The following is a 20,487-nucleotide window of genomic DNA, read 5'->3' as shown; positions in this document are numbered from 1 at the left end:
TCTGGGTAACAATTCTAAGGTGAAACCTTAGATATAAGAAAAATAAAAGCAGCTGGGGGTTTCAGAGACATTGTTTGTCTTGAGAGTGATGTGAGAACGCTTGATCAAAAGCCTCATTTTACTACAGTCATGCTCCATTATGGAGGGTGGGACTGTGGGTAGGCTGGGGGATGGGGAGTTTGAAATGAGCCCTCCCCCCATCTGACCAGATTGTCAAAAGTCACTGGCCAGAGTAAATCTCCCTTGCCTTCTGGGTTGATACTGATGACCTCTGGAGAAAGCCAGATATGGGTCAGATTAAGGGAATAGTAATGGACCAACAATGGCACCCCACTCCAGCACTCTTGTCTGGAAAATCCCATGGATGGAGGAGCCTGGTGGGCTGCAGTCCATGGGGTCCCGAAGAGTTGGACACGACTGAGTGACTTCACTTTCACTTTTCACTTTCAAGCATTGGAGAAGGAAATGGCAACCCACTCCAGTGTTCTTGCCTGGAGAATCCCAGGGACGGGGGAGCCTGGTGGGCTGCCGTCTCTGGGGTCGCACAGAGTCGGACACAACTGAAGCGACTTAGCAGCAGCAGCAGCAATGGACCAACAAAGATTCAGGCTTTAGGAAGAAGGCCCCATTGAGCCCACAGCTCTGAGCTAAGCATCCTCTCCCTACCTCCTTAGATAATCTCAGACTCAAAAATGACCTTGGGAAGCTCCCTCATTTCTATGGGCCTCATTTTTCCCCATCTATAAAATGAGGACGTAATCACTCCTACTCCAGAAGTTCCTGTTAGATGTAGATAAGAAACTATTTATAAGGCACTTGGTAAACTTCTGGAGGGCTTCCCTCGGGGCTCAGTGGTAAAGAATCCACCTGCCAAGGCTGGAGATGTGGGTTCAATTCCTGGGTCGGGAAGATGCCCTGGAGAAGGAAATGGCAACCTACTCCAGTATTCTCTGGCTGCCTGGCATGTGAACTCTTAACTTCCCCAACTAGGGTTCAACCTCTGCCCCCTGCACTGGAAGTCTTAACCATTTGGCCACAGAGGAAGTCCTTGAAGGAAAACGCAATGAACTCTAGTATTCTTGCCAAGAAAACCCATGGACAGAGGAGCCTGGCAGGCTGCAGCCCATGGGGTCGCAAAAGATTTATCAACTGAACAACAACAAAAACTTCTGGCACATGTTAAATTCATAGTCCTGTTTCTAAGACCGGCAGCTGGGAGAGAAACCCTCTCTTGTACTTGCCTGGGGACTCTGTCCCCCAAACCCTCAACCGAGGTGACATCTTTCCAGTCGCCAGCCCCTACCCCAAACTCATTCCAGACTGCAGGGTTTAGATCAAGCCTGAGATTGGACTTGGGTGCATTTTAGTCTAGTTTTGTTTTTCAGCCCAGTGGTGGGTGGTTTTGATGAGGGTATCACTTTATTTTGAAAACAATCTGATTTCTCTGTAGATGCCGGAGATGGGAGATTAAAGTGTCATGAAACAGTGCCTATCGCATACTTACATGCATGCGGACAAACACTCCCATCTGCACACAAAAAGCTCCTCAAACCGGCTGCTCCCTCACCTCACCACCACACAGGAGTGCGGAATCATTTAACTAACCCTGAAACAAAGATCCTGCTGGAATAGGAGTCAGCCCTGCCCTGCAGCCCAGTGCTGACTTCAAAACTCTTCAACACGAAGAACCTTAAACGCCATTTCCAGCTTTACTTGCGCCTGATAGTCACTTTGGGGCAAGTCGTTCCCGCTCAATGCACTGATTTTAATCTTTCGCTGACTTTTTCCTTAAATGCAAAAATGTTTTATGATTGCGCTCTCTTTTTAAGCAGATTTACATACAAATGATGTAAAGTGAAAAGCTCTCTCCCCTTCTCCTCTCACCCACTTACCCCACTCTTCAGAGGTAATCATTACAATTAATGAGTTATATCTTAGAGATTTTCCCCTGCACATAATCCCTTCATAGGGAATAAAAACAAGGATTCTAGGGCTGAACCAGTCTAGACTTCAATCAGAATAAAGTTTTGTTTCTGTTTTTAATAGAAGCTGTCTTAAAATATTGAGGACCTATGATTACCATAGGGCTTCCCCGGTGGCTCAGTGGTAAAGAATCTGCCTCCAATGCAGAAGCTACAGGATCCCTGGGTTTGATCCCTGGGTCAGGAAGATCCCCTGGAGAAGGGCATGGCAACCCACTCCAGTATTCTTGCCTGGAGAAGTCCATGGACGGAGGAGCCTAGTGAGCTAGAGTCCATGGGGTTGCAAAGAGTCGGACACAACCGAAACGACTTAGCAAAATGATCGCCATATTCTTTCAAGTATTTCTAAACTCAAGTATAAGTTCAAATTGGATTTTTAAACTGCTCGAGACCCTTGATGGCCCACAATAAGCCCCTAGTCTTCCAGCCGTTAGTCCTCAAACGCCAGCACTTGCCCTGGTCAGCTTGTTACAGAGTTTGGACCGTGTTCCCTCCTCACACTGCCACAAGTGTCATCCAGCCCATGCCCCCTCCTCACTCCTCAGCCTGAGGCGTGGCCCTTTGGTCACTGGACATTGGATTTCCTGAAAAGTTTTTTTGGATCCTCCACCCCCACCGCAACATTTCTGTGCTTCATCGTGGCAATTGACTTCCTGACTTGTAATCCCGCATCCATTTTGCTTTATTTTCCCAATAATCCTTGAGAGTATCCGCAATCAGTGTACCTGCCTGGTGACTATATGGAGAAATAAGACTGATGGATGACAGCAGGTAGTCACAGCAAATCGTTCCAAGTCTGCATGGATGCTTGGATGGTGAGGTAGGGGCTAGGAAAAAATTCAGAGATGTGAGACTCCTGCATTTAGGCGGAAACAGTGGCTGGAACCTGTGAATCAGCCTACTCACATAGCGGTGGTTTTCACTGTATTTTTCACTCCATTGGGTTTCTGTCTCCTTGTTATCTTGAGTCTTTGAGGGGATCAGGGAGGCTAGACCATATTATCTCAATAAACATCTGTCCGAGGCAGCAGGATGAGAGGATGTCGGGGAGATGTGGGCTTAAACTGAGATGGGTGCTTGTGTGTCTGATGGGGGGAGGGCTGTGTGTAAATTCCACATGGTACTTGCCTAAGAGGGACTGTCTCCAGGAGCCTTTACAGCCTGGGGAGCCAAGCAGGGCCGGGGGCGGGTGGGGGCGGGGCGCTATTCGGAGCATGCATGGTGTGTGTGCGCGCGCGCAGGGGTGTGCACCCCGCTCTGTCTGTGTGCACCCCGCTCTGTCTGTGTGCACTGTTCCTGTGTGTGTTGTGGGGCGGGGAGGTGCACGCCTCAGCAGAGGGATCAGCGTCTCTAAAGTGTGCACTCGTGTGGATTCTTAAGGGAGAATGATGGCAAGAGAGAAGCAAGTTCTAGAACAACTGGGGTTTTAGTTTCTGTTACCGGGGACAGTTGCCTTTTCCCAGAACAGCATCTCTCTCCTTCACTTTGGAGAATCCTTTCCTGGGCTGCCCCTGCTATAGGGCTGGCATTCCATTCATCTCCCTTTTGAAATTTTGGGTCGCCTATGGTAGAAGTCCACAACTCAGAACCAAGTGGTGTTTGACTTTTAAATGTATGTGTGTATGTGTGTGTGTATGCAGAAAGGGAAGGGGTGTGTGTGTGTGTGTGTGTGAGCGCACACATGCACGTTCGCACACAACACAGTGAACCGAAAGAAACGATAAAACAAGATTTCCTTTCCAGATAAAAGCCTCAAGTCCAGAGGCCCAGACCCCAGCCCTGGAGAGGCGAGGAGAAGCCCTGCAGAGCCGAAGGCCCAGGCAGACCCAGCGCGAGCAGGGCCGAGGACGCGGCGTCTCCCCCGCCCGCCCCAGGCCCCCCACGCCAGTGCAGGCTAAACACGAGGAGGCTGCTGTCTCCAGGGCTGGGAGAGAGGCGCCCTCGTTAAAACTCAGATAAACAGTTTATCAGGAGATGAATGAACCACCGGGCTCCAGAGGCGCTCCCCTTCCCCAGCGGAGCCGGGCGGGGCGGGGGCACGGGAGCCAGGCTGCGGAAGGGAGGCGCGGTCAGGGCCCAGCGACCTCTCGCTGCCTCCCTCGGCCTTTGCTTTAGCTTTGCCTCTCTCTCTACAAACGCACTGCTCAACTATTTATCCGTTCTCTGCCCCGCCCTACCCCCCGCAGCCCACAATCTGGAGTCCCCTTCCCCTCCATGGCTCCTCTTTCTGGCCTCCCACCCCCTCCCCACTTTCCTATGCTGCTGAGAACTCCTCTGCTGTCGCCAGCATCTCATCACCGAAATAATCACGCTCAAAATATTAGACTGCACGGCCAAGCTGCACTGGCCCCCACCCTGGCTGCCAGTCCTGAACTGGCCAGGGTTCCCCCGGCCTCCTGCAGGCCGCCTGGTGCCCACCAAGCTCCCACCCTACAACCCCTCTCACATTCCTCCTGCAGTCAGCACAAGAAAGTGACAAGCCTTGTGGCTGACTTGTCCTCATTTTGCTCAGTTGGGTCAAGCCCAAAGATGCCATCTGGGGTCTCACTGACAGCAAGCCCATAAAATTCGACATGTAGGGGACCCAGAAGACAATCAGAATCAGAGTGACAATTTTTGTGTGCCTGGGACGATGCGGGGCCTAAAAGAGGGTTGTTGACACGCCTTCTCCTCTGCGATGCCTCCTGTCCCTTGACCCTTCTGTGTCACGGGGCCTCAGAGAGGTGCAGTGACTCACCCAGGGTCACAGAGCTGGCAGGTGGCTGGTTTTCCAAAGTCAAGCCCCACGTCCTCTGCATGTCACCCACAGCTTCACTGGGGCTACGCTTCCAGGGCCGAAAAATAAAATAAAACAAGATTATTGAATTGTTTTGAGAATCAGCTGAAAGTAAGAAAAGATGCATAAGTAAGTGTCCTCGGGGTCCTGCTGCCTTGACTTGGAGTTGCCAAAGCCATTGTTCAGAAGGCTGCCTCAGTCTCCTTGGACCAGAGCACTTGGCAGGGATAGAGTCTTGGGACGCAGATCTCCAAGAATGGAGCTGCAGTCGTGCTGTTGACGAGACTCTTGCCACATAGGCTGCCAAGGCCCAGGGCCCTGGCCAATCCCACTAATGTTCACCTGCTCCCCTTCCCACCCCAGGACGTGATCAGCAAACTGAGCTGCTAACCATCCCTCCTTCGGCTAATCTCCCCACCACTCACAGCTTCTTTTTGAATAAACATACCCACTTTGTCCCCCTTGTCAAGCTCCTTCTTAAATAGAGCAGCAGAAGCATGGAAATGGGTCAGCTGTTGAGTCCCCCCAAGAACTTCTAGCTCCCCGCCCCTAAGCTCCTGAAGGCCAGGAGCCATGGAGAACAGCTCAGCTGCACATGCTGAGTGGACAGAAAGCAGGCCCAACAGTGTTGGGAGTGATTCCGACAGAAGCGCAGGCCCTTTAAGCCCCTCTGGCTCAAATCAGAGATGGTCAATCGAGAGCGGTGGGGTTCCCAGAAGAACTAACATATGTTGGAAGTCTATTGCCCACTGTATACTCTGCCGTGGGCACTGAGCTAAGCACAGCCTCCTTTATTGCTATAAAGGATACAGAACACAGTTCTGAGAGGTGTGTGTGATCCCTGTTCTACAGAGGGGGAAATGGAAGTTTGGAGTTAAGATGCCCATGTTGAGAATAGCCCAGCTGGTGAGTGGCAGGACCAGAATTCTAACTGAGATCCACCTGGTGCGGAGGTTGTCTTTATGCTGAGTTTCTCTGTTTATGGCAGTTACTGTCCCATTCCCCACACCCTAGTTCTTTTGGCCATCCCTGATATGGTGTGCTTCCCTTCTTTATGCAAACTCAAATCTCCTCCTCAATCTACTCAGAGAAATATATCCCTTTTCTTCATCAAGCCCAGCTAAAGTTCAGCTCACTATTAAGGTATTAGTAGTACTTAGCGTCTGATAAACAGCATGCCCAGATTCACCCAGTACCTAAGTGGCAGGGAGAGAGGATGTGATTGCACCACCCCAAGTGGGGCATTTCAGAACTCCACACTGAAGAAGAAGTGTGGTTTGAACAGACCATAGCTTATAATTGTTTTGACTTTTTGGGTCATCATGAAAGTGAAAGTGAAGTTGCTCAGTAGCGTCCGACTCTTTACGAACCCATGGACTGTAGTCTGCCAGGCTCCTCTGTCCATGGAATTCTCCAGGCAAGAATACTGGAGTGGGTTGCCATTTCCTTCTCCAGGGGATCTTCCTGACCCGGGATCGAACCCAGGTCTCTTGCACTGCAGGCAGATTCTTTACCATCTGAGCCACCAGGGAATCATCATAATGTATTATAAAATTTCAAACATTCAGATAGCATGAAATTGCAATATTTACCAAAAGTGGGCATGAGTTTTTTAAAAGATTGCAAAACACTAGTCTATGCTCTTAGGGGAATTTAGAGATTTTTTTCCCACACTCTGCTGAAGTTTTCTTCATACACTTATCATATCCCCCTTTACTGGACTGCAAACATCTCGGATGGTAGCAACTGACTGTGAGTTCCTTCTCCTTTGTGTCCCCCCGCCCCCGAGTCTTCACCCAGTGGACATTATATAAACAGGTCACCCAATCTATTGTCTGACATGGTTTGTTTTCATTCTACTCCATCTAAATAAAGGACTGAAGGATCTGGGCTGCTTTTCAAACAAAAACAGGTGATTTGAAGGAAAGGAGAGGAGATCAATGGAAGAGAAGACAGCACAAGAAAATGTCACTAACTGGAACCCACCATCTCGGGAAAGCTGGGCTAGAATTTAACCTTTTGAACTCTTTACTGAAAAATTATTCTCTTAGTTAATTCACAGCAGTGGCAGAACTGTTCTGGAACATTTAATCTTCCTAAGAAAACAAACCAGTGCCAAACCCCCTAAAGCACATCAAAAAGAAAGGAGTGCTGTTTAAGAGCCTACTGTGTGCGAGGTTCTAGTCCCACATTTTTTCAGAATCAATGCAATTCAAGCAACCAACTGGTTGTTTTTATCTCCTGTATTCATCAAAGCAAGATTTCCTTGTAGGCAGTACCTTGATTGTCTAATTCTAGATACTGTCTAGATCTGAAAGTTTAAGGAACTGTTTTCAGCTGAAACCAGCCATCCCTCCCAATTGCTGGGGTTTTCCAGAAATACTGTGCCTCGGAACAAAGTGTATTTCCTTAGATGATAAACTTCTGTATGTGTTTCCTGGGGGTGAGGGTGGGGTGCGGTGGGGTGGGAGGGAAGCCGCACAGGTTGAAAGGAAAAAAACAGGTCTTTGGGGAAAGAAACTGGAGTGATTCAGGCTGTCAAAACAAAACTTCTAACTCCACTCTGTGGAACGCTGTGAATACTTGAGTCTTCCACGCCGAGTCTCTGTTCTCCAGCTTTCTCCAGACTCCAATCACAGCCCCTCAAAGAAAACTGAGTTTGAGTGTTCAAGCTTGGATTCAGCCCCTCATTCAAGGAAAAAAGGACCGGAAGTGTCATTTCAATATCCACCTCCCATAAGAGACAGACTGCTCCTGGAAGAGAAAGCATCATGGAGGTTTATTCAGAACCACGGAAAGGTAGATCAGAAGAGTCATGGGATTACGTCGCTAACGCAGAAAGTAAGGTGTGCGGCGCTACAACGGTGGCTCATCTGAGGTTAACACAGTCCCATCAGGAGAACCCCGGCCAGGACTCAGGTGCCCTGCCGCCAGTTCCTCTTCGAAAGAACGGAACAGACTCACTCGTCAGCGCGCACGCACACACACGCACATCAGCACGTCCACGTCCACACAACGACGCGGACACTGAAACAAACCGAGTCCGGCCAAGCGGACAACAGACAAATCCACCTCTCCGGGCCCCCCCTTCAGCTCCGGGTGCAGGGCTCGCCGCGGACCGGCAGAGGGCGCGCCGCCCCCAGGGAGCCGAGCGGCGGCCGCGCGGAGCGGGGCGGGCGAGGGGAGCCCCAGAAGCCGGACGCGCCCCTCCAGCTCGGCCACTCAGGGTGCAGGGCCCGGCCGAGGGGACGGGGAGGGTGAGGAGCGGACCCCCCTTGAGAGCCCGGAGAGCACTCGGGCCGGAGGCTTCCTCGGAATTGCATCACGCTGCGCAACGCTGCAGCTCCTGGAGTCCTCCGGCGCAAAGTGTGTGTGTGTGTGTGTGTGTGTGTGTCTCTGTGTGAGTGTGTGTGTGTGTGTGTGTGTCTGTGCGCGCGCGTTGGGGGGAGGGGGAGGGGACTTAGACCGAGCCCGGGAGAGAAGGCGAGACGCGCCCGGGGAAAAAGCTCCCTGCACATGGAGACATTCCTTGCACCGAACTACACCGAGAAGCGAGCCCCCAGCACCGCCCCGCAGCTTCCCTCCCGGGGCAGAGTACCCAGCTAGTGAGGATCTCCCCACCCCCGCCTCGACCACCCCCCAAAACCAGCCCTGCACCCTCCAGCCCGGCTCCAGCGCAGCCGCGAGCCTTCCCCGGGACTGGCCCTGGCGGGGCGCCTAGAGCCCCAGTCGCATTGCTCCAGGAGAAAGGAGGGGGGCGGTGCATTTTGCCGGAGGAGGAGAAGGGGGGTGGGTGGTGGGGGAGAGAGAAAATTGCGCGGAGACCTGCCAAGCGCCACCGCCGCCGCCGCCGCCGCCGCCTGTGAGCTCCGGCGGGCAGCCGGGCTGTCGGCTTCCCGGGGCATCTGGGTCCGGCGGGGCACAGCCCGGGCGCTTTCGAAGCCGCCGCCGCCGCCTCCGCGGCGAGTGCAGGCGGCTTCCCCCAGAGCCTGTGCGGCTCCGGCTCCTCGGGGGTGGAGAAGTGGGGGGTGGGGTTGTTGTTTGGGGGGAAGAAGGGGGAGGGGGCAACGCCGAGAGAGTCAGTGGTTTCCATGGTGATGGAGCTGAAAGTGCAGGAAATTTAAAGGCTTGGACCCTGCGAGACAGACAAACCGGTGCCAACGTGCGCGGACGCCGCCGCCGCCGCCGCCGCCGCCGCCGCTGGAGTCCGCCGGGCAGAGCCGGCCGCCGAGCCCCGAGCGGGCGGAGGGAAGTGCCCCGAGGACCGGCCCGAGCCGCGGCGCTGCCCCGAGCGGCCGGACGACGAGCCGCGGGAGAAGTAGGCGGGGAGAGCGGCCCGTCCACGCGCCCCGCGCCGCCGCCGGCCCGGGAAGGCAGCGAGCAGCCGGCGCCCCCCGCGCCCGCGGTCGCCCTGGAGTGGTTTCGGATGCCGCGCCGCGGCCGCCTGCCCGCGTAGAGCCGCGAGGAGAGTGGCGGCCCGCTTGCGCGCCTCCTTTCCGCCCGGGTGGGAGCCGGCGCCGCGCGAAGGGCTCTGCGGGCGACTCATGCTGCCGGCCCTGCGCCTGCCCAGCCTCGGGTGAGCCGCCTCCGGAGAGACGGGGGAGCGCGGCGGCGCCGCCGGCTCGGCGTGCTCTCCTCCGGGGACGCGGGACGAAGCATTAGCCCCGGGCGCGCGCCGGAGGCATGGAGCGCTGCCCCAGCCTGGGGGTCACCCTCTACGCCCTGGTGGTGGTCCTGGGGCTGCGGGTGGCACCGGCCGGCGGCCAGCACTATCTCCACATCCGCCCGGCTCCCAGCGACAACCTGCCCCTGGTGGACCTCATCGAACACCCGGACCCTATCTTTGACCCCAAGGAGAAGGATCTGAACGAGACGCTGCTGCGCTCGCTGCTCGGGGGCCACTACGACCCGGGCTTCATGGCCACCTCGCCCCCCGAGGACCGGCCGGGCGGGGGCGGGGTGGCGGCCGGGGGCGCCGAGGACCTAGCCGAGCTGGACCAGCTGCTGCGGCAGCGGCCGTCGGGGGCCATGCCGAGCGAGATCAAAGCGCTGGAGTTCTCCGAGGGCTTGGCCCCGGGCAAGAAGCAGCGCCTGAGCAAGAAGCTGAGGAGGAAGTTCCAGATGTGGCTGTGGTCGCAGACCTTCTGCCCGGTGCTGTACGCGTGGAACGACCTGGGCAGCCGCTTCTGGCCGCGCTACGTGAAGGTGGGCAGCTGCTTCAGCAAGCGCTCCTGCTCGGTGCCCGAGGGCATGGTGTGCAAGCCGTCCAAGTCCGTGCACCTCACGGTGCTGCGGTGGCGCTGTCAGCGGCGCGGGGGCCAGCGCTGCGGCTGGATTCCCATCCAGTACCCCATCATTTCCGAGTGCAAGTGCTCCTGCTAGAACTCAGGGCCCCCCGCCCGCACCCGGACACGCGATCGATCCCCACCGACGCCCCCCGCACGGTCTCCAACCAGTTCCACCACCCTCTCGCGAGGGGATTCAATGAACTTTTTTTTTTTTTTTTTTTTGCTACAGAGACCTAGCTTTCTGGTTCATGTAATGCACTGTTTAACTGTGTAGGAATGTATATCTGTGTGTATATACGGTCCCAGTTTTAATTTACTTATTAAAAGGTCAGTATTATACGTTAAAAGTTACCGGCTTCTACTGTATTTTTAAAAAAATTTTAAGCAAAAGGAAAAAACGAACAGAGAAAAGAGAGACTTATTCTGGTTGTTGCTAATAATGTTAACCTGCTATTTATATTACAGTGCCCTTCGCATGGCGAAGCAGTGTGTGTGGGGGGGAAAGTTATTTTTTCTTAAAGTACAAAGAGAGGGGAGAACTTTTGTAGAGGGACTTTTAAAAAGCTATTTTCCATTCTTCGGAAAGTGTTTTGGTTTTCCTTGGACCTCGAAGAAGCTATAGAGTTCAATGTTATTTTACAGTTATTGTAAATATAGAGAACAAATGGAATGACTAATCATTGTAAATTAAGAGTATCTGCTATTTATTCTTTATAATATCCCGTGTAGTAAATGAGAAAGAAGTGCAGAGCAGGATTAAAGAAAACCACTAAAACCGACTGCGCTCCACACTGCGATTCTCTGTGTTGGTGATTGATGGGGGGTTGGGGGTGGGAGGGGCGGGTAGGGGGTGCCGCTGTGCTTACGCTGCCTGTTGGGAGAAGGGGCTCATCCCTTCTTCTGGGGTGATGGAAGTGACCGCTCAGTGTTTCGTGGGGGGGGGGGGCTATTCTCAAACTCCTCACTTGAGCATCACGTGGCCTCCTCCCAGTCTCCCAGCCTTTTCTCCCTGTCACCAAAGCTCGGGCCCATCGTGACCTCGACACCCAGCCGGCCCCCTGGAGCTGACCCCAGGCTGGGCCGAGGGGCGGGGGTGGGGGGGGAGGGTGGGCGGCCGCTTTGTCCTGCCTGACAGGCCCTTCACAATGGGGACACGTGTCTTTCACACCTACCCTGGGGGCGGAGTGCCGCTGAAACTTGACCCCCGAGGAATGGGGGGGTGGAGGAGGGAGATCAGAGCGCGCCCACCCAGATCCCGCCACCCCTCCCGCTTCTCACCGCCCCCCCCAACAACCCGCCCGCGTTAACCCTTTGCACTCCCGGAAGCTATGGGGAGGCGATCCCTTGGAATCGACACTCACAGCCTCCAGGGTCCTGCAGGTCTGAGGCCCCGAAATCCAGGCCCTCGGACAGAATTGCTGGAGGTAGCTGGGAGATTTGACACTCACCTCCTCCTCCCTCCCCTGAGACCTAAGGAGGGCTCAGAGAAGTCCGAATTTGGGCGAAAAGACGTCACCCCCGGGGATCTGCAGCTGGGCAGCGGGTGTGCCCCCCTCTGGACACTTACTCCACGTGGGGGTGGGAGAGGGAGGCGAAATCGGAGTCAGATCTTTGAGCGTGTGGGTGCCATAGGGGGCAACAGGCCTGTGATCTCTTAAAGGGACGTGCAAAACATGCCCCCACCCCACCCCTCGAGAAGCCAGCGTCCCGAGGCCGACTCGGGACTCACGCGCGTCCCTGTGCCTCAGCCCGCGGTGGCGCCCATCCGCGCCGCTCCACGTGGGCCGGCTTCCTGACACCGCTCAGCACTCCTTTTATTTATCTTGGACTCCGAAGTCGCTCTCCTGTGCTCCCTCCCCACCCCCTGGCCACCTCCCCGCGCCTCCCTCCCGGCGTCCCGCCCCCCAGGCCGGAGTCCCGGGGAATCTATGCTAATTATTTCAAACCTGCGCTAGTCCCCGGCGCAGCCGCCGAGCCCCCGGCCCCGCCCGCCCCGTCCCTCCAGCCGGGCGCTTTCTTCCCTCCCGACGCAGCCTCGGTGGCTCCTCGTTTCAATAGCCTGGCTCGGGAGCCGGACCCCCTCCCCGGCGCTGCCTCCGTCAGCCGTGGGACAGACGTTAGGGTATTCATTAACTGAGAGCAGAGGAATAACGGCATTATTCCCCCCAGAGAGGGCACCCTGCCCCCGCGACTATCTGAGGCTTCATTGTAAAAGGATTAAAAGTTAAAGACCTCCATCTTATGATTCTTTCATTTAATCTTCCTGGCGCCTGGGAGACATGCTCGATGGATGATGGCTTTTAAAATATTCCTAATGTCGGCTACCTTAAGACTCCAAGCCCGGCAAACAAACGTAATTTATTTCCAGAAGAAAGGGGATATTGAGATGTTTAAGTTTATGAACCGCCGTCCCCATGTATATTTGTTAAGTTCTGACAAATACCCAAATAATGTTAAAATCAGCCATTCATCACTTATGAATTTATGCAAAACTTTCTGTGCCCCGGGCCAATATTTTTTTAGACAGAATTTCTCTTGCACAGGGCGGGGGAGGTGGGGCGGGGAGGAAGGGGAGGGGGCTTACGGGGCGGGGGGAGCCGAAAGCAAGAATTTTCATGCCTGGTAAACACGCGAATTATGCGAAGAGAGTTATTCCCAGCTGGGCGGGCAGCCAAAACTCGGAGAGCGCGCCGAGGCCAGCGCCCCCGCCCCCACGTTGGCAATGTCATTGGATTACAATGCGAGGTCTTCCCCTCGCGACGCCCCCTCCTCCCTCCGCCCTCAGGCCCGCCTGCCCCTCCTCCCCACCCCTGCCCACTTGGAAAACCCGCTCGCAGCCGGCGAGCTTCTCGGCTTTCAGAGCGGTAGTCCGCGGGAGCTAGGAGGACCCGGGCTGCAGACGTGACCAGCAATAGACAGACCCCTGGACAGACAGACCCAAAGGGCAGACCCGCAGCGGTTCCAGACCAGCAGAGAAGATCCAGCAGAACCCAGCCAGCCCAAGAGAGCCAAGGCGGTGCTGGCTCCTGGAACCTTGTGACTAACGTACAGCCGGTTACGTCTCCATTATTATTAATGTTGATAATACTAATAATAGCATCAACGCGGAAAGGAGTAGAGAGCTCTGGGCAGAGAGGCCAGAAACTGTCCTCTGCGGTCACCTCGTGCCTACCTCCTGTAAGAAGGAAAATTGATCTCAGTGTCTTCTGAGGCTTTGACAGCCCGTGCCTATGAATTTATGCAGCTGCTGAGGGACCACGCCCCCCCCCCGAATGGAGATTTATCACTATTACTGATACAGACACTTCTACTTTTTCAAAATCCTGTAAGAGAATGGCAAGGTTTCCCAGCACCCTAGTCCTCCTGCCCCTATTGCCCGAATTCACTCATCAACCCTCTTCTGTTTTTAACTCTTCCCTTTTTTCCCTTCCTTCCCCCTTCCAGCACCCCCACACTTGAGCACAAGCACAGGGAGGCCAAATGTCCACGGAAAGCCAGCCCCCTTAGGGGAGGGCCCTCTGGCCCCTGGAGTCTGGGAATGGGATCTGGTTCCCTGTTGAGATGGAGAAGGCCAGGGGTCCATTATCAGTCTTGCTTCTGAGACTCCTGGGAAAGGGGCTTGAAGTTTGGTGGCAGCTGCAGGGGGAGGCTGGCTGTGCATTAAGAGCTCTTAGCTGTGCTGGACGTGGACAGCAGGCGGAGGGCCCAGCCCATACTGGTATTTTGAAGGGGTGATTCATCCTTTTTCTTTAATGCTCTTGGAATGCCCAAGCTGGAGGGGAGCTTAGATTCCAATGCCCACCCCTCGATTTACAGATGAGAAGACTGAGACCTCACGGGGGGCTTGCTGAAGATCACACAGATTAATACAGCTGAGGGTGACTGGGTCTCCATGGTGCCTCTCCACTGTTCCTTTCCCCTCTCCCCAATTTTTATTTATTGGTGGGGGAGGGGCGTGAGAGAGCATTCTCTCCAATATTGCCATAATTGTAACTGATCATCAGGAAGGTGATCAACCATCCTGTTGCATCTGTTTAGCGAACAGTTATTAATGGCTTGCCATGTGCCAAGAGCTGAGCTAGGCCCTTTATATACATTCTCATCTGAAGTCTTTAGTTTCCAAATAAGGAAATTGGAGCTCAGAAAGTTGAAGCGTTTCACCCAAAGTGATACAGTCAGTGGCACGGTGATGGCTCAAAAATCTGAGCTTATGCAAAAGCCTACATTTCCTCTAAATACCCCTCCCCCATTCAAGCAGACATACACCTGGCTTGGAAGATCCCGCATGCAACATTTTCGTGCTGTCCAGGCTCAACTCACGCTCTGCGAGGATCCATGCCTGGGACGCCACACAGGACATTTTTGTGTGTCCTGTTAGGTGCCAGGACCTCTCTCACTCACCCCCTCCCCAAAACAAGGAGCTTACAATGCAGTAGAGGAGGTAAGAAAGAACCGGGTATGCGCTGAAAGAGGAGCTAAACAAACCAGCAAACAAACCTGGGCCAGAGCAGGAGGCGGGCTCCCTGCTGGCCTGGGCAACCAGAGGAGGCATCTGACTCACAAGGACAATTGATTGCGGACCTACTGAGGTGAGGCTATGAGAGGAAAGGGCATTTAGGTGGAGAAGCAGCATACATACGCAAAGACATGTTGCTGGGAAAGTGTCTGCATTGGGAAACAGCTCAAACAAACGTCAGTATAGGATGGATCCACCCCAAGGGAGAGCAGACAGTAAGGTCTGAAAAGCAGGCTGAAGCCTAATGATGAAGAACCTTGAATGCCGACTAAGGGCACAAAACATTATTGCTCGGGCCAGAGGGAGCCACGAGGCACTCTCGAATAGGGCAGTGACGCCATTAGCACCCTGCAGCAAAAGAACTATTTATTCACTCAGCAGTTTTTGAGCACTGTTGTGGTTGTGTGCATGCTAAATCACTTCAGTGTGTCCAACTCTGCAACCCTAAGGCCCGCAGCCCTCCAGGCTCCTCTGTGTGTGGGAGTCCCCAGGAGAGAATATGTTGCCATTTGGAGTATGCCATTTGCCAACTGGAGTATGTTGCCATTTCCTTCTCTAGGGGATCTTCCCAAGCCAGGGACGGAACCTGTGTCTCCTGTGTCTCCTACACCGGCGGGTAGGTCCTTTACCACGAGTGCCACCCCGGAAGCCCATTTTGGTTATTAATGATAGGTAATGAGCCACACCAAAACTGACAGTCTTCGAACAACCATTTTATTTTGGTCATGATTCTGTGGGCCGGGACCTTGGGAAGGCCTCAGCTGGGCAGTTCGTCTCTGACACTCATGGAGTCAGCGGAATGCGGGAGGGTCCACTCCCAAATGGCTTCACATCTCTGGGGGCTGGGAGCTCCACTGGCCTGCTGACCCACACTCCTACAACTGACTTCTCCATGTGGCTTGGGTTTTCTCACAGCCTGGTGGCTTCAGAATAATTGGACTTTGTACATGGTAGCCCATGGCTCTAAGAGAAGGTGTTCCAAGAGATCTAAATGCAAGCTGCAAGACTTCTTACGAAATTGTCTCAAAAGTCCCAGGACCTTGTTTCTGCCACAGTCTATGGTTAAGCAAATGTCTAAGACCAGCACAGATTCCAAGGGAAAGGAATTAGACATCACTGCTCAATAGAAACAATAGCAAAGAATCAGGGGCCGTCTTTAATCTACCATAATCACTTTCTATCGGCTAAGCTCTGTGTTGTATGCCCCAGACACAAAGATGAAAAGAGACTGTCATTTTCAAATTAAGTTTGGTGCCTGTGCCCAGGATGGATTGGAAGTGGGATAACAGCTCGGAAAATTTGTTAAGGAGGAACTTGCCAAGGTCCAGAAAAACATCAGTTAAGAGTTGATACCTGAGGAACAGCAATGCCAGTGAACGAAAAGATCATTTGCCAGAGGCCTGGAGAGGACTTGGTAGCTGATTAAATGCGACGACTGAGAGGAAGGTCAGAAAGACCTGATGTGTCTGGCCTGTAAGGGACCAGGCACAGACAAGGAACCTGAGATGGAAGCATTTCCTCCCACCCCACCCCTCTCCTACACACCCGTGCACACACACACACACACAGGGAGATTCCAGGCTTGTCCAGAAGAGGGAGGAATCTGAGAAGCCTGGAGAATCTTTCCGTCTATCATCGAGAGGAGTGAGTGAATGAATGAATGAGCAGTAAGGACAGAGCAAAAGAAAGAGGGCAGGGACAAACAGACATTCTGGGCTTGGGGAGCAGTAGGATTTCCCCCAGCAGACAGATGCATCCTGATAGCACCAAAGCGAAAGTGAAAGTGAAGTCGCTCAGTCGTGTCCGACTCTTTGCCACCCCGTGGACTGTAACCTACCAGGCTTCTCTGTCCATGGGATTCTCTAGGCAAGAATACTGGAATGGGTTACCACTTCCTTCTCCAGGGGATCTTCCCAACCCAGGGATCGAACCCGGGTCTCCCGCATGGGAAGCAGACGCTTTAACTGACTGGCATTTGGGGGTGATATGAAAAAAGGAGCACAGACAAAGCTGGGAGAGGCCAAGGAGCAAAGAAGGTCCCGACACTCTGAGTGATGTGCCAGCCCTCGCTTCGCCTTGCTTATTTCATTGTCTCTGTGAGAGGAGGAGCGTTTACTGCCTTTATACAGATGAGAAAGGTAAGGCTCAGAAAGGTTACGAGACTGGCCCAAGGGCACATATCCAGCAGGTGGAAGCTCAAATCCAGGACTCTGATTTCAAAGGGACATCGTGTCTCCTGCATTAGGGCTTCCCTGGCAAGAATGAAGTATCCCCCTTCTCTGAATCACACTAAGCCCTGAGTGCTTCACTTTCTTAAGGAAGGGGGTTCTTAACCTCTGGTGCTTAGAGAGGGGTGTCCAGGTTGGGACGCAGGTCAGACCCCTCTATTAATCCTCTGCTGGCTCTCAGGACCTTTTCTTCACAGGATGCATCACAGTTTGTAGTAAGTATTTATGATTTGCAGTTAACTGTTTGTATTGTGTTTTTTTCTGGGAGTGGAGTCTGTCATTTTCACCAGACTCTAAGGTCAGTAACACAAAGGTTAAACCCTCTCCCAGTCCATGCAATTTTTAAGTGACAGAATTGTTGATTGTTAACTCATGCTTTTGGTCTCCACAACATCCAATATCATACCTGTCCTGGTGCGTGTTTGGTCAATCCCAGGTAAAAGGCAGTGAACTGACTTGGGGTCTACAGGGAGTCAGTGTCGTTTCTTGGAGAAGGGAGGAAGTGGGGGAGATTGAGAAAGGTAAAACGGTGGGCTGGAAGGCCGTGCATGAGACTGCTACTGTCATCTGGCTCTGGAGGACGGTGTGATGGAGGGGGCGGGGCGGTAGGAAAGGACAAAACCGAGATGTTTTAAAGGAGAACGGAAATTAGATCCAGCCCGCCTCTTTGAATAAAAGAATTTTTCTGGAGCTGAAAGGAAGCTCTCCCTTCAAACTGCACAAACTCCCTTTCTTTTACCACAGCCCCAGCTTTCCCCATGCATGCAGTGTTCATCATATTCCCTACAGAGCGACTGTACGGATCACGCATTTGAGACCCCTGGACTCAATATGAGGAGGGGACTGAGAGTCAAAAGCAAATGTCGAGTCTTTAAAATAAGGAAAAAAGAAGTGTTAAGGGAAGCCAGGTACAGAATTTGGGAAGAGGATCCAGATTTCAAGGATAGATAGAATTGCAACATATAAACTCCTTCATCTGACTGCAGAAACAGGCCTGTCAACTCCAGGTCAATGGACGAGTGTTCCAGGTCTAGTTACCTTGTAAGAGAACTGGGGTCAGAAGCAGAATTTTCAGATTTCTAGCTCAACCCTCCTTTTACAGTTGTTCTAAGTACAAAGAGTATTAGAATCTTTAAGAGCATTTTCATATACATAGTTTTATGGGCAATGAGATGTGAACGAAGGGAAGGAGATAGGTCTGTCTTGTGTCCCCAGGGCCTAACCTATAGCAGCATGTCACAGATATCGCCTGGAAGGATCGATGTGCACAGGCTTGTTTCACTGATAGGAGAGCTGAAGCTCACAGAAGTAGAAGAAAGGATGGATGCTCACGGGGCTCATTCCAGGTGTTGGCAGCAGGACGAGCTGGGGCCATCAGTCACGGGACTGCTGCTGCTGCTAAGTCGCTTCAGTCGTGTCCAGCTCTGGGTGACCCCATAGACAGCAGCCCACCAGGCTCCTCTGTCCCTGGGATTCTCCAGGCAAGAATATCGGAGTGGGGTGCCATTTCCTTCTCCAATGCATGCAGGCATGCTAAGTTGCTTCAGTCGTGTCTGACTCTGTGCGACCCTATGGACAGCAGCCCACCAGGCTCCTCTGTCCATAGGATTCTCCAGGCAAGAATACCGGAGTGGGGTGCCATTTCCTTCCCCATCAGTAACGGAACATCCGGCTGCTGTTACTTCTCTCTGCTTGGAACTGGGCTCAGGAGACCAGCCACACATCTGTGGCCACGCAGCTGGTCTATGGAACGGGTGTAAGGACGATCAGGTGGTCCACACCTGCCAAGGCAAACAGGCCCTACAGTGGCTGGTTTTGGCAGCCTCTTCCCAGCCCATGTTGCAAAGGACTCCCAACTGGTATTCAACTTATGGAATTAAGGGGGAAAGATTAGTCAGGCAAGGGAAGTCGTCTTCCCCCCATTTCACAGACTTGGACGCGTGGGGAAACAGGAAGCTTAGTGACTTTCCCGACCTCGCACACTCGCTGGGGGTGGCTCCAAGATCCAAACCGCACTCAGCTCTCTGCCGGGGGACGCAGAGGGGTTTTGTGCTCTCTGAGTTCATAATCCCAGCCAGTCTCCCTGATTCCACGCTCGCCCAGCTCCAATCCATTCTCCACGCTGTTGCCCAAGTGACCTTAAGACACACATGTGGTCTTGTCACTCCCCTGCTCAAAACTTCTCAGTGCCTTCTCATCACTCTCAGGGATAAAGGCCACAGTCCTTCCCAGGCCGAGGCCCCCGCCCCTGCCTCTGAGCCCCAGGCATACAGTCTCTCCAGCAGGTTCGCTCACAAACCGAGCTCCCCGCGGTGCAGGGCCTCCACCCCTGCTGCCCCTTCAACCCAGGGGTGTTCTCTTTGCCGCCAGCACCCCTAAAACACCACCCTACCCTTTAGAGCCCTCTCCTGCAGCAAGCAGGTCAGGGCCCTCTCTCCACGCTCCCTCGGCTCTCAGGACCTTTTCATCACAGGATAAGTCACAATCGGTGGTTGGTTGTGTTTTTTTACATAATTTCACGTATCTCTTGTTCTGGCTGTGCCGGGTCTTTGCTGCGGTCGCGGCCAGCGGGGACTGCTCTGCGTGGCGGTGCATGGCACTCTCCCTGCGCTGGCATCTCTGGGTGTGGACCACAGGCTCTCGGGCACTCGGCCTTCTGGAGTGGGGCCTCAGTAGTCAGGGAGCTCACCCGTGTCTCCTGCACTGGCGGGTGAATTCTTCACCACTGAGCCACGGGGGAAACCCCAGCTAGTAGTTATAACTTGCCGTTCTTTGCTTACTCTGTCTCCTCCAATAGACTGTCACTTCCCTCCGTTTTATTCTTCATGGTATCCCTGGGCCCTGGTGCGGTTTGGAGCAGATACTCATATATATATAGGGATAAATGATCACACTGAATAAATGAAGAAGCAGTAACTGATCAGCCTCCTGGGATCAGCCATGTTCTGTCTGGGGCTCTGAGGATACCAGAGCTCCAAGTCCATCTCCAGTTAAATAGCGATCCAGGGAAAATTTAAGAATGTGCCCCAATGTGTGATATAGAGCCAGGAGCCAGGACCGTTCAGATGATGTTATCAGTTCTGGGGATTACAGCGACTCCCAGGCTACTGACGCCCAAGATCTCTGCTCACTGGAGGATGTGGGGAAGGGTAAGTTGCCAGATACACTCTTTTACCAAATCAAGGACACTTCGAATAAAAGGAACTCCACCCTCAAAATACAGTTTCCATCAGGAGCTAGATAGCAATGAGGGATTCCCTGGAGAAAATTTCAAGACTCTCGAGGCGTGGGTGGAAAAGTCACCTTTCCCCATATCCGAAATCCTTAAAAATCAGACAGATTGCCTTATCTGCTGGACAGTTAAAACTTGATCTTTCCCTGCCCAGGGAATAATAACATTACACAATGACTGACTCAGACCTAATGCTTTACAGTTTAAAACCACTTTCACACCCATTATCTGTTTCAGACCGCACAGGGGCGCACAGCCAGAATTTTTATTATTGTTTTAAAGATAAGGAAACTGAGGCTTGAAGAATAACTTGCCCTGGAGGCAAAAGCCTTTCTGCTTGAGATAGAAGCTTGATGTGGGGGTAGGGAGGGAACCTTGGATTTGGAAGTGAATACCAGCCCGGGTTTGAGTCCTGGTCTACAGCCCCTGAGTTGTGGGCCTCGGTTATGACGCCTGATTTCCCTG

General features: G+C 53.3%; 1 protein-coding gene across 1 annotated transcript; it reads left to right on the top strand.

Annotated features, from left to right (window-relative positions):
- Window positions 1-8,788: 8,788 nt before the first annotated feature.
- Window positions 8,789-10,825, top strand: NOG (noggin). The gene has a single exon (XM_040244285.1). The coding sequence runs from the start codon at window positions 9,442-9,444 to the stop codon at window positions 10,138-10,140; it is 699 nt and encodes a 232-aa protein (XP_040100219.1). The 5' UTR covers window positions 8,789-9,441; the 3' UTR covers window positions 10,141-10,825.
- The last annotated feature ends 9,662 nt before the right edge of the window (window positions 10,826-20,487 follow it).

The sequence above is a fragment of the Oryx dammah genome, unplaced genomic scaffold, assembly GCF_014754425.2.
Source record: "Oryx dammah isolate SB20612 unplaced genomic scaffold, SCBI_Odam_1.1 HiC_scaffold_8, whole genome shotgun sequence".
NCBI lineage: Eukaryota > Metazoa > Chordata > Mammalia > Artiodactyla > Bovidae > Oryx > Oryx dammah.
Note: the sequence above shows the minus strand (reverse complement) of the source record. Positions and strands in the feature narration are given on the sequence as shown.